Source organism: Macaca thibetana, chromosome 12 (genome assembly GCF_024542745.1).
Source record: "Macaca thibetana thibetana isolate TM-01 chromosome 12, ASM2454274v1, whole genome shotgun sequence".
NCBI classification, from domain to species: Eukaryota; Metazoa; Chordata; class Mammalia; order Primates; family Cercopithecidae; genus Macaca; species Macaca thibetana.
In genome coordinates this window covers 119,067,071-119,082,562 of record NC_065589.1, presented here as the reverse complement: position 1 = coordinate 119,082,562, position 15,492 = coordinate 119,067,071, and the positions used below count along the sequence as shown (strand labels likewise).

The window sequence follows — 15,492 nt, the reverse complement described above, 5'->3', positions numbered from 1 at the left end:
CCTTTTTTTTTGTTGTTTGTTTTTACAGTTATTTGTGTTGACCAGCCTGTAGTATTTCACAACATGTTTTTATGGAAATAACTGATCTGCTAGCTCCATTTTCTTAGGAATTTTTTTCTTATTGTTTACTTCACTGTATTCCCTAGTATTGAAAGGTAGGTTTCCCTCCACTATGAAATGATAGTGCCTGAGTTTTGAATACCATTTTTCTAGTTGTAATTATAAAAGTAATATGTATTCATCATAGAAAAAATTTGGAAAACACAGGAAAGCACAAAGATAAGATTAAGGAACCTGTAATTTTATCAGCTGAAAATTAACCAATGTTAATGATTTTATTTTGTTGTTCACGTGACCTGCCTTTTTAATGTAATGTGGTGAGCCTGAACCTTTTATTCATTTTGGTGCTTTTACATTGTGGTTGGGTTTTGTCGTAATTACATTGTAGTTAATCATTGTGCACACTGGAGTGAGGGATACAGAATGAGAGAAAATTAGTTTAACTTTGATTTTTTCCCTACTGCAGAATATTCTTGAATATACTTGAGTAATTCCAGCTTTTAATGTTCTTTCCAAGTTACACAATTACATATTCATCCAGTTTCTACATTCTCCAGTTCAGAGATGACTTGTATAGATTTCCCTGCAAGACCAAAGCACTGTTGACTTTTGGTGCTAGAAATTGACTGTTGGGTCTTATCTCTGTCCAGTCTTTTTGTTGTATGCCTGACTGGTATTTTATAGGCTTTTTGATAATTATTTCATCTTCTTAGTATCTAGAATTACAGAGCTCTAGAGAGCTCTAGTAGAATTTCTAGTATTTGTTAATTGAAATAAAAACATCAAACTAAGAATTTCGAAGCACTTTTTATATTATTTTTGCGTTAAAAATTCATAATACATTCATAATGCATAAAGGTAAGCTTGAAAATATGAATACTTTCTCAGTATTGAAACATGAATATGAATATTTTGTCTGTATAGGAATTCTTGGTGTATGTATGGAATAATTATCAGACATCCTTTTAATAACTTTCCCCTTTCAGCCCAGGAGTGGGGATCGGTAATGTTTACAGGTTGGGAACCAGTTCTGTGATCTTTCTAGATTGCTTGTTTCCTCTGAACAGGCCACACACTCTTGCGTCTGTGCTTTGTCCATATGTATTTGCACATTCCTTTTACCTGTAATGTTTTCTGCCTTCTCCCTTACCTCTACTTCTAAGAAAGAATGGAACTCAAGACTGCCAGTGACTGTTTGTCCTTTGATTTTCAGCCCGAGCAAACTTTATTCTTTGGACAAGTATTTCTGGAGTACCTTGTTTGCAACAGGCATTATAGGCATTAGGTGAACAAAATAAATTAAGTCCCTACCTTCTTGAGCCTGACAGTCCTGTTGGGAAATCAGACAGAAAATACGTGATAGAATTGCACCTTAAATGCTTGAAAGTAGAGAACAGCATGCAGTGACAAGGGAGTACCCCTAGAATGGCCTTCCAATGGGTCTCTGAGGAGACAGCATTTAAGCTGAAGTCTGAAAGATGAAAAAGAGGTAGCTGGGCCAATATAGGTGTAAGGAGAGTTTTTGGCAGAAGGAACAACATAAGCAATAGCCCTCTGAAGTAGTAAAGAGTTTGGAACCAAAAGGAGGCCAGTGTATATGACAGAGCCCAGAGGTATTTGGCTTGGAGATACAAATTTGGGAGACATCGGTTTATCGGCATGGGAATGGATGCTGGTTATTTTGGAGTGAGCAGCATGAGGGGACAAGAGGCACTGGACTGAGCCCACCAACAGAGATCTGGAAGGTGGGTAGAGATGAGAGATGGTTTAGTAGATGCAACCAGAGAAGTAGCAAGAAGGCATAAACATTTATTTTCACACAAGTAGGGAATTTTTCAAGAAGGAAGGGGCGATCAACTTTGGATTGCTGCTGAGGGGTGCAGTTTGTTAAGTACAGAAAAGTCTTCCTTGGATTTGCCAACATGGCTGTCATTGGTGATCCTGATAAGAGCTACTCTTGTGGAGTGAGTGAGTGGAGCCAGATCAGAGGGTCTATGGAGGGGACAGGAAGTGCATCAGTGGAGCTGGCTGGTGTAGACAACGGCTTAAAGAAGCTTCACTGTTGATGGTGTCATTGATGAAAGGCATGTGAGCTCAAGAGAGGGCCTTTGTAAGATGAGTGATTTAGAGGACATTTACAAGCTGCTGGGAATGAGCTAGCAGAGGAGAGATTGCTGATTCCTGGGAGTAGACAACTGGAAGGTCAAAGGTCTGAGGAGGCAGAAAGGAGGAGTTGTCATCTGTGTGGGTGCTGAAACCATTAAGGAAGCTGAGAGGAGATAGGGAGGGAGTCAGGGAGGCTGGAGTGTGAGTCTGCAGTGGCAGACAGGGAAGGACCTGTGACTGACAGATGAGAGCCAGGGCTGCCCCAGTGCTGAGCTCCCAGTGCTGAGCTGCGTGGTGCTTAGTTGATAGGTGCAGTGCCCCATCCTTGCAATTCCTGATTGAAGCATTACTGAGTTCCCTTAGGCAGTTTTATCTTCCTTTCTCTTCTACCTACAGCACCTTCTGCAGACTTCTGGTTTAAGACTTGTCCACATACTATTTTGACTGTTTGTGTTTGTCTCTTTCTTCTTTCAGACAGTGACCTTCTTGAAGGCCTTGATGAAGTCTTTACTTTCTGTGATTTTTAGTAGTTAGCATAGTTCAATACCTGTCAGAGTAAATGCTTGCTCACTGAGTGAATGTGTGGGCCTCAAAATGAGTGGGACAGTGGGAGGGAGAAAAAAGAGAAGGAAAGGACAGAAGGAACAGGTAGACTAAGAACAGACTTCCTGCTGGCAGGGCATGGCAGCGCATCTGTCTTTCTTCGTTTTCAATCATATTATAATTGTTGCAGAAATCATCCTAATGCAAAAAAGCTTGTCTTATTGATAGAAACGTGCTGACTTAGTGTGAGTAAATCCTGCTAATTTCTGGCTTTAAACTATCATACCTTCTTTCTGGCATGAAACTATCATACCTTCTTCCAGAACTGGCTTTAAATTATCATACCCTCTTTCAATCCTATTTTCCAGGGAGATTTTGTTTTTTAAATTTTTTGAGACAGAGTTTTGCTCTTTGTTGCCCAAGCTGGAGTGCAGTGGTGCAATCTCCGCTCACTGCAACCTCTGCCTCCCAGGTTCAAGTGATTCTCTTGTCTCAGACTCCCGAGTAGCTGGGATTACAGGTGCCTGCCACCATGCTAATTTTTGTATTTTTAGTAGAGATGGGGTTTCACCGTGTTGGCCAGGCTGGTCTCGAACTCCTGACCTCAGGTGATCCACCTGCTCTCGCCACCCAAAGTGTTGAGATTACAGGCGTGAGCCACCGCAACTGACCCCAGGGAGATTTTTAAATGTGGTTATTGATTTATTGGTGCTGGTAATTTAATTCCTTCTTGATACTTTCATATGGAATATTATTTTATTAAGGCTTCTTGAACTCCTTATTTATGATTTGACTTCATGTTTCTTAATTTTCTCCGTCTTATGCCCCACATGCTGTAGCTGAGACATTTTCATGTTTCAGTTAGTAAATGCCCATGCTTTGAACTTTCAGTGGAGTTTGTAGTATAGTGAAAAGAACACAAACTTTGGGGCCAGGCAGCTCTGGTTTTGAATTATTGCTTGACAGTTGTTTTAAAACCTTAGGCAGGTTTTTTGGTTTTTGTTATTTATTTATTTATTTTATTCTTATTTTCTGAGACAGAGTCTTGCTTTGTCACCCAGGCTGGAGTGCAGTGGCACGATCTTGGCTCACCGCAACTTCCGCCTCCCGGGTTCAAGCGATTCTCTTGTCTCAGCCTCTTGAGTAGCTGGGATTACAAGCGTGTGCCACTACACCCTGCTAATTTCTATATTTTAAGTGGAGACAGGATTTCATCATGTTGGCCAGGCTGGTCTCAAACTTCTGCCCCCCTCGGCCTCTCAAAGTGCTGGGATTACAGGTGTGAGCTACCACGCCTGGCCTGTTTTTGTTTTTTTAACCTTTCTGAGTTGCAGTTCTGTATCTTCAAAATGAGAATAATAATGCCTACTTATCTCACAGGTATCTCACTGTGTCTGCCTTACCACACTTCACCTCCCTCATTTTGCTTATGCTGTTTTTCCTTAAGTGCCATAAGTATTTTTTTTGTTTGTTTTTGTTTTTTTGAGATGGAGTCTCATTCCTGTTACACTAGCTGGAGTGCAGTTTTGTGATCTCGGCTCACTGCAACCTCCACCTCCCGGGTTCAAGCGATTCTCCTTCCTCAGCCGCCCAAGTAGCTGGGATTACAGGCATGCGCCACTATGCCTGGCTAATTTTTGTATTTTTAGTAGAGATGGGGTTTCGCCATGTTGGCCAGGCTGGTCTCGAACTCCTGACCTCAGGTGATCTGCCTGCCTTGGCCTCCCAAAGTGCTGGGATTCCAGGTGTGAGCCACTGGGCCTGGCCACCATAACTATTGAATGCACATCCTAGCCACATTTTAACACAAAGCTTAAGCTGAATCTTGTTTATATAGTTTTGACTTGGTCATTCCAAGCCTTCTTAAGCCATTCCTTCCTCTAAAATTTTCATAGTACTTATTCATATTCCTTATTTGGCAGGTGCAGTATTTTACTCGTTAAAGCTACCAATTATCCATCTTGTGTTTGTGTTGACCTCCGACATTGATAAGCCTTTTGTGTGTATGTATGTCCTGTCCTCTCCAAGTATGTTGGAAGCTCTTTCAAGTGAAGTCATAGACTTATTTCTTTAGTATATTCTATAGTGAGATTTTATATTTGATAAGTTGATGAGTAAATAAAAGTGATTGAGATAGACTGGTAATGGATAAACAGGGTATGTGAATATATTCACTCCATCCATTTATTCATTCTACAAATATCCATTGCGTACATATGTGTTAGATTGAAAAACATGTCACAGTATTTTGTAGCTCCTCCTATTGATTGGTAGAATCCATTTCCTCACACTTTTTTGTTTGTTTGTTTGTTTGTTTTTTGTTTTTGAGACAAGAGTCTCACTGTGTCGCCCAGACTGGAGTGCAGTGGTGTGATCTCAGCTCACCACAACCTCTGCTTCCTAGGCTCAAGTGATTCTCCTGCCTCAGCCTCTCGAGTAGCTGGGATTACAGGTGCGCACCACCACGCCTGGCTAGTTTTTAGTAGAGATGGGGTTTCACCATGTGGACTAGGCTGGTCTCGAACTCCTGACCTCAGGTGATCCACCTGCCTTGGCCTCCCAAAGTGCTGGGATTACAGGCATGAGCCACCGCGCCCAGCTTCCCCACACTTTCATTGTGAACTGGCCTTGTGACTTGCTTTTACCAATAGATTGTGGCAGAAGTAACATGCGAGTTGTGGATCTCAGGCCTCAGGAGGCCTGGTAGCCTCCCCCTTTCCATCTTGGAGTGCTCCAGCCACTACATGATGAACTCTAGGCTGTGCCACTGAAAGGTTACAGATCATGTGTGGAGAGAGGCCCAGCCAAAAGCCAGCACCAGAGTCCCAGACATGTGAGTGACACCACTGTAGAGCCTTCAGCTGCAGTAAAAATGCCAAATGACTCAGCTGCATGAATAATCCCAGGAAAGGCTAGCACAGGATCTTCCCAGCTGACCCCAGCCACCTCGTAGACTTATGAGAAATATTAATTCATGATTGTTTTAAGCTACTAAGTATAAATGGTCCGACTTTTAATTTCTTACAAAGAAGTCTACAGTAGATTAAAAAAGTTGTCAGAGGTTATGGTTGATTCTGTTCTTCTTTCCATCCCCCATTGTTAATAGTTCTTTACTGATAGTGTGTGTAAGTGCCACAGGTAGATATGGTAATTAAGGGGCTGGAGATAGGTGCTGTTTTTTTTTTTTAAAGGCTCTGTGCATTTCCTTTTCCATTCCTAATTTTATTTGATGCATGCTAGAGCTGGTATTCTCCACAGTGCCACTCAGGAATCAAGACCAGAGGCCAAAATTCCCAACTTGATGCCTCTTTTCATTACATCAAGATGTCCTTTTTTATTGTGTGTTCCTTCCTTTTTGTTGAAGTTGGTATTTTTAAACTTCTTCCTGTTGGCCTGCAGCAGAGTTGGCCTATTGTTCTGGTTCCTCCGATAATTTCTACTTTCCAGGGTACTATAAAGGAGCAAGACTAGGACAATTGTCTTGACCTTTTATTGTTTTGTCCCTGTGGACCAAGATGATGTGACAGGAAAAGGTTGAGATGCTTGGAACCTAACTACTGTAGTGGGGGCATAGAACGTTGGTGTTGGGGAATGAAAGGGGTTTGGGTTTGGGAAGAATTGGACCATTTTTTTAGAAATATCCGAAATGTGTCCCTTTTCTCAGGTGACTGATACAGTGACATTTAATATGTTCAGTAGCCTTCATAGTAGATCTTGCTAAAAGAGAAAACTTTTCCTGATGAAGAATAAAGATGTTTTGCTATTGTCACCTCCTCTACTGTTTCTTCTGTATCATTTTAATGTCTCTCATGTTCTTTAGGAAAATGTATGAAAATTGAACTTTTTTTTGGACTCAGAAATAGTGTTACCTTCTGAATAATCTCTGATGTCAACACTGCTGTAAGATAATTCTCTGTAACACTACTCTTTTGAACATTGATGATAGAACCGACTGCAGGGATTGTAATTGGTAGTTCATGATCTCACTAAGGGCAGGCAAGGGCTGAGTCCTGTTTTTTTTTTTTTGTATCCTAGTGCCTCCCATTATGTCTTAAATAAAATAGACCTGATTTTTACTTAGCTCAGCCATAAGTGACCACTGGTTATGGTTAACGAGACCTAGGTTTCCTTATTCTACCTTTCCCTCATGGAGAGCCTGGGCAGGATATGGGTGGATGGAAGAGTTTTACTTCTTCCTCCAGCTCCATCAGCTCCTCTTCCTCCTCCTCCAACTTCTCTAACTTCACCTCTTTCTCCTCCTTTTTCTCCTTCTCCTCCAACTCCCTCAACTCCTCCTCCTCTTTTCCCTCTCCAACTTCTCTAATTCCTCCTCTTCCTCTTCCTTCCACTTTTCCTCCTCCTCCAGGTCCTTCTCCTCCTCTTTCAATTCTTCCAAATCCTCCTCCTCCAACTCCTCCAATTTCTCCTTCTCCAGTTACTCTTCCTCCTGTAACTCCTCCTCCTCATGCTCCACTTCCTCTTGTAACTCCTCCTCCTCCTCCAGTTGCTCTTCCTCCTGTAACTCCTCCTTCGTCTCATGTTCCTCTTTCTCCTGTAACTCCTCCTCCAGCTCCTCTTCGACCTGTAACTCCTTCTCATCCTCTTCCTCCTGCAACTCCTCCAACTCCTCCTCCTCCAGTTCCTCCTCTTCCTCCTCCTGTAACTCTTCCTCCTCCTTATCCTCTTCCTCCTGTAACTCCTCCGACTCCTCCTCCTCCAGTTCCTCTTCCTCCTGTAACTCCTCCAACTCCTCATCCAGTTCCTCTTCCTCCTGTAACTCCTCCAACTCCTCCTCCTCCAGTTCCTCTTCCTCCTGTAACTCCTCCAACTCCTCATCCAGTTCCTCTTCCTCCTGTAACTCCTCCAACTTCTCCAGTTCCTCTTCCTCCTGTAACTCCTCCAACTCCTCATCCAGTTCCTCTTCCTCCTGTAACTCCTCCAACTTCTCCAGTTCCTCTTCCTCCTGTAACTCCTCCAACTCCTTATCCAGTTCCTCTTCCTCCTGTAACTCCTCCAACTTCTCCAGTTCCTCTTCCTCCTGTAACTCCTCCAACTCCTCATCCAGTTCCTCTTCCTCCTGTAACTCCTCCAACTCCTCATCCAGTTCCTCTTCCTCCTGTAACTCCTCCAACTCCTCATCCAGTTCCTCTTCCTCCTGTAACTCCTCCAACTCCTCATCCAGTTCCTCTTCCTCCTGTAACTCCTCCTCCTCCTCCTCTTCTCCAGTTCCTCTTCCTCCTGTAACTCCTCCTCCTCCTCTTCTCCAGTTCCTCTTCCTCCTGTAACTCCTTCTCCAGTTCCTATTTCTCCTGTAACTCCTCCAACAACTCCTCCAGTTCTTCTTTCTCCTGTAACTCCTCCAACTCCTCCTCCTCCAGTTCCTTTTCCTCCTGTAACTCCTCCTCCTCCTCCCAGTTCTTCTTCCTCTCCTAAATCCTCCTCCTCCTCCAGCTCTTCTTCCTCCTGTAACTCCTCCTCCTCAAGCTCCTCTTCCTCCTGTAACTTCTCCTCCTCCAGCTCCTCTTCCTCCTGTAACTCCTCCTCCTTCTTCTCTTACTCCTCCAAGTCTTTCTTTTTTCCTCTTATTTTCTAAGTTTTCTGCATTTTAAAATACAATTATTTTTTGATTTCTCTTTTTATGATTTAATTATAAATGTTTAGAAAACTCTTCCTAGAGGATACAGGGAGGAGAACACATATATTTATTTGTTTTGATAGTTAAAAATATTTCTGAAAGGATACATGGGAAACTGGTGACATTACTTGCTTATTATTAATTAATTAATTAATTAATTAAATTCATTTTTTTGAGACAGAGTTTTGCTCTCTCCCCCAGGCTGGAGTGCAGTGGCCGGATCTCGGCTCACTGCAACCTCCGCCTCCCGGGTTCACGCCGTTCTCCTGCCTCAGCCTCCCAAGTAGCTGGGACTATAGGCGCTCGCCACCACGCCCGGCTAATTTTTTGTATTCTTTAGTAGAGACGGGGTTTCACCGTGTTAGCCAGGATGGTCTCGATCTCCTGACATCGTAATCCGCCCGCCTTGGCCTCCTAAAGTGCTGGGATTACAGGCGTGAGCCACTGCGCCTGGCCTTATTTATTTATTTTTTGAGATGCAGTCTCTCTCTGTTGCCAGGCTGGAGTGCAGTGGCGTGATCTCGGCTCACTGCAACCTCTGACTCCCTGCTTCAAGCGATTCTCCTGCCTCAGCCTCCCGAGTAGCTGGGACTATAGGTGCTCGCCACTACACCCTGCTAAGGTTTTGTATTCTTTAGCAGAGACGGGGTTTCACTGTGTTAGCCAGGATGGTCTCGATCTCCTGACCTCGTGATCTGCCCACCTCGGCCTCCTAAAGTGCTGGGATTACAGGCGTGAGCCACCGCACCTGGCCTTATTTATTTATTTTTTGAGTTGCCAGGCTGGAGGGCAGTGGCGTGATCTCAGCTCACTGCAACCTCTGACTCCTGCTTCAAGGATTCTCCTGCCTCAGCCTCCCGAGTAGCTGGGATTACAGGCACGTGCCACCATGCCCAGCTAATTTTTGTATTTTTAGGAGAGACGGGGTTTCACCATGTTGGCCAGGTTGGTTTCCATCTCCTGACCTCGTGATCCACCCGCCTCGACCTCCCAAAGTGCTGAGATTACAGGCGTGAGCCACTGTGCCCGGCCATTACTTGCTTTTAAGGAGAGACACTGGGTGGCTGGGAGGGTCAGGGGTGGAAGACAGGTCTTGCACTTTTGTACCTTGTGAATTTGGAACTATGTGATTAATATTCCTTGAAAGTAGAGATGTAGAAAACACACAAAAGCATTAAAAAAGTTCAAAAACCTCAGTTTAGTAAGAATACGTGTAAGAGATAATAGTTACCTTGTTGTAAATTAGGAAGAAAAAGAAGAGAGAATTCAATCTGCTGAAAGCCTAGGGGCTTCCAGTCTCTTTCATTGTTTGCATTTCGTTCATAGGAATTTGTGACCTATTTCTGAGTGTACTAAGCCTTTGTTGCATAATTACATTCAAGAACCATAAGCTTATTTGCTAGAAATCTTATTCAATTCTAGTTGAAGGGGAGGTTTTCTTATGATATATATTTATAAATCATGGTAGGGAGACCTGAACAAATGGGATCTTTCCTAGTGTTTACTTAAGGAATGGAGACCTTGCTCTCTTGCCTGTTGCTTCCTAGCTAAACAGGAAATCTAACCTCCTCTTGAGTCAAAACAGAATTAGGCTAAGACTTCTAATAATGTTTTCAAGGTGGGGGAAGGAAACTCATTGTCCATGCAACCTTGGAAAATTGCTTACCTTTACTTTACCTCAATTTCTTAATCTATAAATAAGGATGTTAACACCTACTTTATAAAATTGAAAAATTAGAGTTAGTATTGTATAAATCAGTATTACATAAGCACAGAACCTGACACCTCATGTAGCTCCTTAAATTTTATTATTATATTATTATTATTATTGGTTAGTATCTGTTCATTTTAGGCCCCTTGAAGGAGTAAACACTATGAAATTGTTTTTCATTGAGAATGAATGAAAATGAATGATAGTTGTTTAGGGGAAGAAGGAGTATATCAGTTATCTGTTACTGTGTAACCAACTGCTGTGAATATAGTGGCTTAAATAAAACAGCAATGAAGTGTTATTTCTCATAATTCTGTGGTTTGGCTTGGTGGCTTTTCTGCTTATTTCCTTACACTTACTGGCATCACTGCAGTCGGATGACGACTGGAATGGGTAGATGGTCCCAGATGGTCTCACTCACATGTCTGGCAGTTGCTGCTGGCTGTTGGTCAGAGCGTGTTGGTTCCCCACGTGGCCTCTCATGTCCGACAGGCTAGACCAGCTTCCTTACAGCATGGCCATCCCAGGGCAGCATTCTAAGAGGGCAAGTTCCATTGCTTGCATAGCAAGTCTCTGCTTGCTTTTGTAGTTGCTGATTTCACAGGGTTAAGCCCAGAGTCACTGCAGGAGGGAACCTGGACTCCACCTTGGTGAGGGAGGAGTAGCAAAGAATTTGTGGCCATTTTTAATATACCATCAGCCTGGTGCTTATTTGGTCTGCTTCTTGGACTAATATTAGGTCCGGAAGAAATCCTTTTGGTTTCTTAAGTTTTCCCGTGTCGTTGATACCTTCTTTCGTCCAACATAAGAGATGATAAAGGAACTGGAAGTATCATATTTGTACTAAAAATTGGAATGAAGGATAATAGCTGCTTTTGAAGCTCTTTCCTGTGAAGGAGGGACTAGTTCCAGCATTTGGAAGTGACTGGAAAGCAGATCTCTCCTCAATATAAGGAAGGATTGCTCTGTGAGATACTAAGTCCTGTTGAATGCTGTCCCTCCCTCACTCTTCTGTGTTATTGGAAGTAGTAAAGTAGAAGATGGGTAGTTATGTGCTGGGGCTTTGAAGGAGGGTTTTCCTCACTGAGTGACTTGATGTATGTGATTCCATACCTCAGAAAGAATCTCAATGTTTTTATGTTGAGATGAGGGGTGGGGATGGGGTGGTATTAGAAAGGGAGAGAATTGCTGTGTTCAGACTGTGAGTTATTCTACTGAGAATTTTAATTTTACTTTATTTAGAAAACAAAGATATATTTTCTGGAAACTTTGAAAGTTGGGACTTACTATTGGTGTGAAAAAAACTTCAATTTGGCACAGTATCAGGGAGGTACTAAATCTTGAAGATAGGTTTCCTATGGGTCTTCTTGGTTTAAAATGAAAGGAATTAAGTAATGGTTTTAGGATAAGTAAGAAATAAATGTGTACAATGCTCCAGCAGCTGTAGGTTAACAAGAGAGCTTATGCAATTTGTGTAGTTAAAACAGTTTTGGGTACTTTTCCCATATCATGTACTTTGCCCTACTCAAACATGATTTTGCGATCTCCTAATTTTAATATCAAAACACTAGGCCCAAATGGTGCTATTGTTAGCCGAGAATACTGTGTCAATAACTGATCAGAATATGAGCCTGTTGCCTTTCTCTTTTTTTATTGAGACAGAGTCTTGCTCTGTCACCCAGGGTGGAGTGCAGTTTCACTGTGTCGGCTTACTGCAACCTCCGTCTCCTGGGTTCAAGCAATACTCCTGCCTCAGCCTCCCGAGTAGCTGGGATTACAGGTGTCTACCACCACGCCCGGCTAGTTTTTATATTTTTAGTAGAGATGGGATTTCACCATGTTGACCAGGCTGGTCTTGAACTCCTGACCTGCCTCGGCCTCCCAAAGTGCTGGGATTACAGGTGTGAGCCACCGTGCCCAGCCTTTTTTTTTTTTGAGACGGAGTTGTGCTCTGTCACCCAGGCTAGAATATAATGGCGCGATCTTGGCTTACTGCAAGCTCCGCCTCCTGGGTTCAAGCAATTCTCCTGCCTCAGCCTCCTGAGTAGCTGGGACTACAGGCACTGCCACCATGCCCAGCTGATTTTTGTATTTTTAGTAGAGAAGGGATTTCACCATGTTGGTCAGGCTGGTCTCGAACTCCTGACCTCAAATGATCTGCCTGCCCCGGCCTCCCAAAGTGTTGGGATTACAGGCGTGAGCCACTGCGCCCGCCTCCTTTCTCTTTTTGTGTCTTTCTTTTCTTTGTTGTAGGGAGGAGGAGGTGGAGGCTACCACTTACTCCATTGTAAAGTAGTGTGATGTAGGTGCTGCCCTTGACTTTGTTTAATGTGACCGAGCCAGCCACTTTGGTCAACAGTGTTTTCTGTGGAGCCTTCCTCATTTCCCATACTTGGTTTTTTTTTTTTTTAAGAAGACTGAGAGTAAGGCAGTAAGCTGCAGTACCTACAGTGATTCAGACACAGAGTGGTGTTAGATTTCTGGTGGGAAATAGAATTGAAGTTACAAATAAATACTCTAGCTAAAGCAGAAGATTGCTTTCCTGACTGGTGCATTTACAAGCTGGGAAACTGTGGAAAACATCGACCCGCCAACTGTGTGGCTCATTGGCTCTTCTTTGGGCTTCGATGTTCTTCCTGATAAAAATAATAATTATGTTATTCCGATATGGTTGCCAAGCCGTTCGTGCTTCTCACTCTGCTTGTGACTATAAATGCTTCTGCAGCATGAATTGCTTTGTCTTTGATTTAGTGTTTCGTAACATTTGAGTGTTGTGTTATCTGTGCTAATTTGTCGTTCTCTTCTCTTACTTTTCAGAATGGACTGCTGAATTATGAAGTATTTCAGACCCAATAGTAGAACATCACTCTGCCACTCACTCCTTTATCTCCTACTAGTTATTTAAATTGGACTTTTAATATCCTACCAGCTGCTCTTCAGACACACATGGTGCATTGTTGCCATTCCCCAGATTGCATCTTTGAAACACAGGCTCTTAGTAACCTTCAGCGAACAAAGAGGCAACCTCCCCGATACGTCTGCTGGGAGGGAGTCATCCTGACTGCCCTCTAGCTTTTGCTGGATCTGGATTTGAATTCCACTATGGAGCCTCGCATGGAGTCCTGCCTGGCGCAGGTGTTGCAGAAGGATGTGGGGAAACGATTGCAGGTTGGCCAAGAATTGATAGACTATTTCTCAGACAAACAGAAGTCTGCTGACCTTGAGCATGACCAGACCATGTTAGATAAACTTGTGGATGGACTTGCTACCTCTTGGGTGAACTCTAGCAATTACAAGGTAAGCTGTGCTTTAGAAGGCACTTTTGGAGGTGGCTGGGCTGCATTGGTAGATCAAAATTGACCCTTATAAAAATGCCTTGTAAGCAGTCAGCATGCTTCCTTGGTTTCCAGTAAGATACTCAATCAGATTGTGGCCTTGGGTTGTTTCATTCTGGAGAAAGTAGAGTTTTCTTTGATACTCATTGAAGATCAAAAAATTCTTATCCTTTAGCACTTTGACAGAAGGTCAAGTGAACAGATAAGGGGAGGCTTTTTTTTGCTGGAAAGTTGGCAAGCATTTGTAGCCTTGAAGTTACTGTGTATATTGTGTTTTGCAGCAAATAGGTCCTGAGACCTTGGTGAGTTGCCCTTTATAAATAACAAATGTCTTCACTGATTTTCTCTGGGGGATTGAATTGGTAATAGGGTGTGGAGCATTTTACCTTCAGGTCACTGTTGTGAAGCTGGCCCAGGTACCTGGACAGAAATAGGTTGTCAAGGACTTTTCTGTGACCTGTGTGTAATGGCCTAGAGGATATCCTTCAGGATATAAAGGTCAAGGCTGTTCATGTGACCTTGGCAGGGGCTGGGGGTGGGGGCCAGGTCCCATGGGTCAAATGAGTTGTGAAGGTTGACCATTTTACCTTTCAGAGACAGTTTTTGTGAATGAAAACTAGATTGAACTTGAAGTGCTGAAGAGGTGGTGTTCCTCTCTCTGCTTCCTCCCCTATCCCCATCCCCTTACTCTCTCTTTTCATTTCCCTAGAGGGTGGCCCCTTTGGGTCAAGATTGAGATGGAAGGAAGAGTGGAAAGCTTGCACGACTGCTAATAGGTGCTATAAACGTTGTTGAAGGGGCTTACAGAAATAGAATATTTTGTGCTGTTTTCATTGACTCAATCTTTTGAGATTGGTTTGGACTTAAAAAGTCACAGGACTCCTTTGCTGTGGTATGTACTCTGTTTTCTAAATACGTTACCTATGGCCCTAATACTTCACTTATCACTGGATATAACATTTATCCTACCTGTCTTCATATGTTTATTTTCGAGACTGAGTCTTGCTCTGTCACCCAGGCTGGAGTGCAGTGGCTCTATCTCGGCTGACTGCAACCTCCACCTCCTGGGCTCAAGCAGTCCTCCCACTTCAGCCTCTCAAGTAGCTGGGACTACAGACATGCACCCCCATGCCCAGCTAATTTTTATATTTTTGTACAGACAAGGTTTTGCCATGTTGCCCAGGCTGATCTTGAACTCCTGGCTTCAAGTAAGCCACCCGCCTCCTCGTCCCAAAATGCTGGGATTATAGGCCTGTGCCACTGCGCCCAGCCTATCCTACCTGTCTTAAAACTCTGGCTAAAATTCTATTTCATTCATCTGTTTATTCACTTAGCTGAAATTATTGGTTGCTTCTTAACGTGTTTCACATTGGTGCTGGATGGTGGGAGTGTTAAAAGAGATGAGAGGTGATAGAGTCTAGTCACTACAATTTTGTTCTTTCTTAAAAGTTATTTGTAAAAATTGACAAATAATTTTACATACTCGTGGGATACCTAATGATGTTTTGATGAATATAATTTGTAGTGATCAGGTCAGGTTAATTAGTATATCCATCATCTCAAACATTTATCATTGCTTTGTGTTGGGAACGTTTAATATCCTCCTTCTAGCTAAATGAAACTATATTACTGTTAACTCTAGTCATCCTACAGTGGTATATAACACCAGAAGTTATTCCTCCTGTCTAGCTGTAATTTTGTATTCTTTAACAAATCTCTTCCTACTCCTCTCTTCCTCCTATCCTTCCCAGCCTCTGCTATCCTCTCTTCTGCTTTTAACGTATGCGATCAACTTTTATTTAGCTTCACATATGAGTGAGAACATGTGGTGTTTAGCTTTCTGTTCCTGGCTTATTTCACTTAACATAATGCCCTCTAGTTCCATCCATGTTGGCTGTGAAGGACAGGATTTTATTCTTTTTCATGGCTGAATAATACTCCATTGAATATATATACCGTATTTTCTTTATCCATTCTCTGTTGTTGGACATGTAAGTTCATTCTTTGCTGTTGTGAATAGTGCTGCAGTGAACATGGGGGAGCAGATATCTCTTCCATATTCTGATTTCTTTTCATTTGGATAAATTCCCACTAGTGGGATT

The 15,492-nt window shown here is 42.8% G+C and overlaps 1 protein-coding gene across 6 annotated transcripts in view; it reads left to right on the top strand.

Annotated features, from left to right (window-relative positions):
* The window catches only part of CLASP1 (cytoplasmic linker associated protein 1), a 310,910-nt gene that overhangs the window by 34,731 nt on the left and 260,687 nt on the right, over window positions 1–15,492 (top strand). For all 6 annotated transcript variants that reach the window (XM_050751936.1, XM_050751937.1, XM_050751940.1 and 3 more), the window contains exon 2: window positions 12,873–13,352. In XM_050751936.1, coding sequence (XP_050607893.1) covers window positions 13,158–13,352 — 195 coding nt within the window. In that variant the 5' untranslated portion in view covers window positions 12,873–13,157. The remainder of the gene's footprint in view (window positions 1–12,872; window positions 13,353–15,492) is intronic.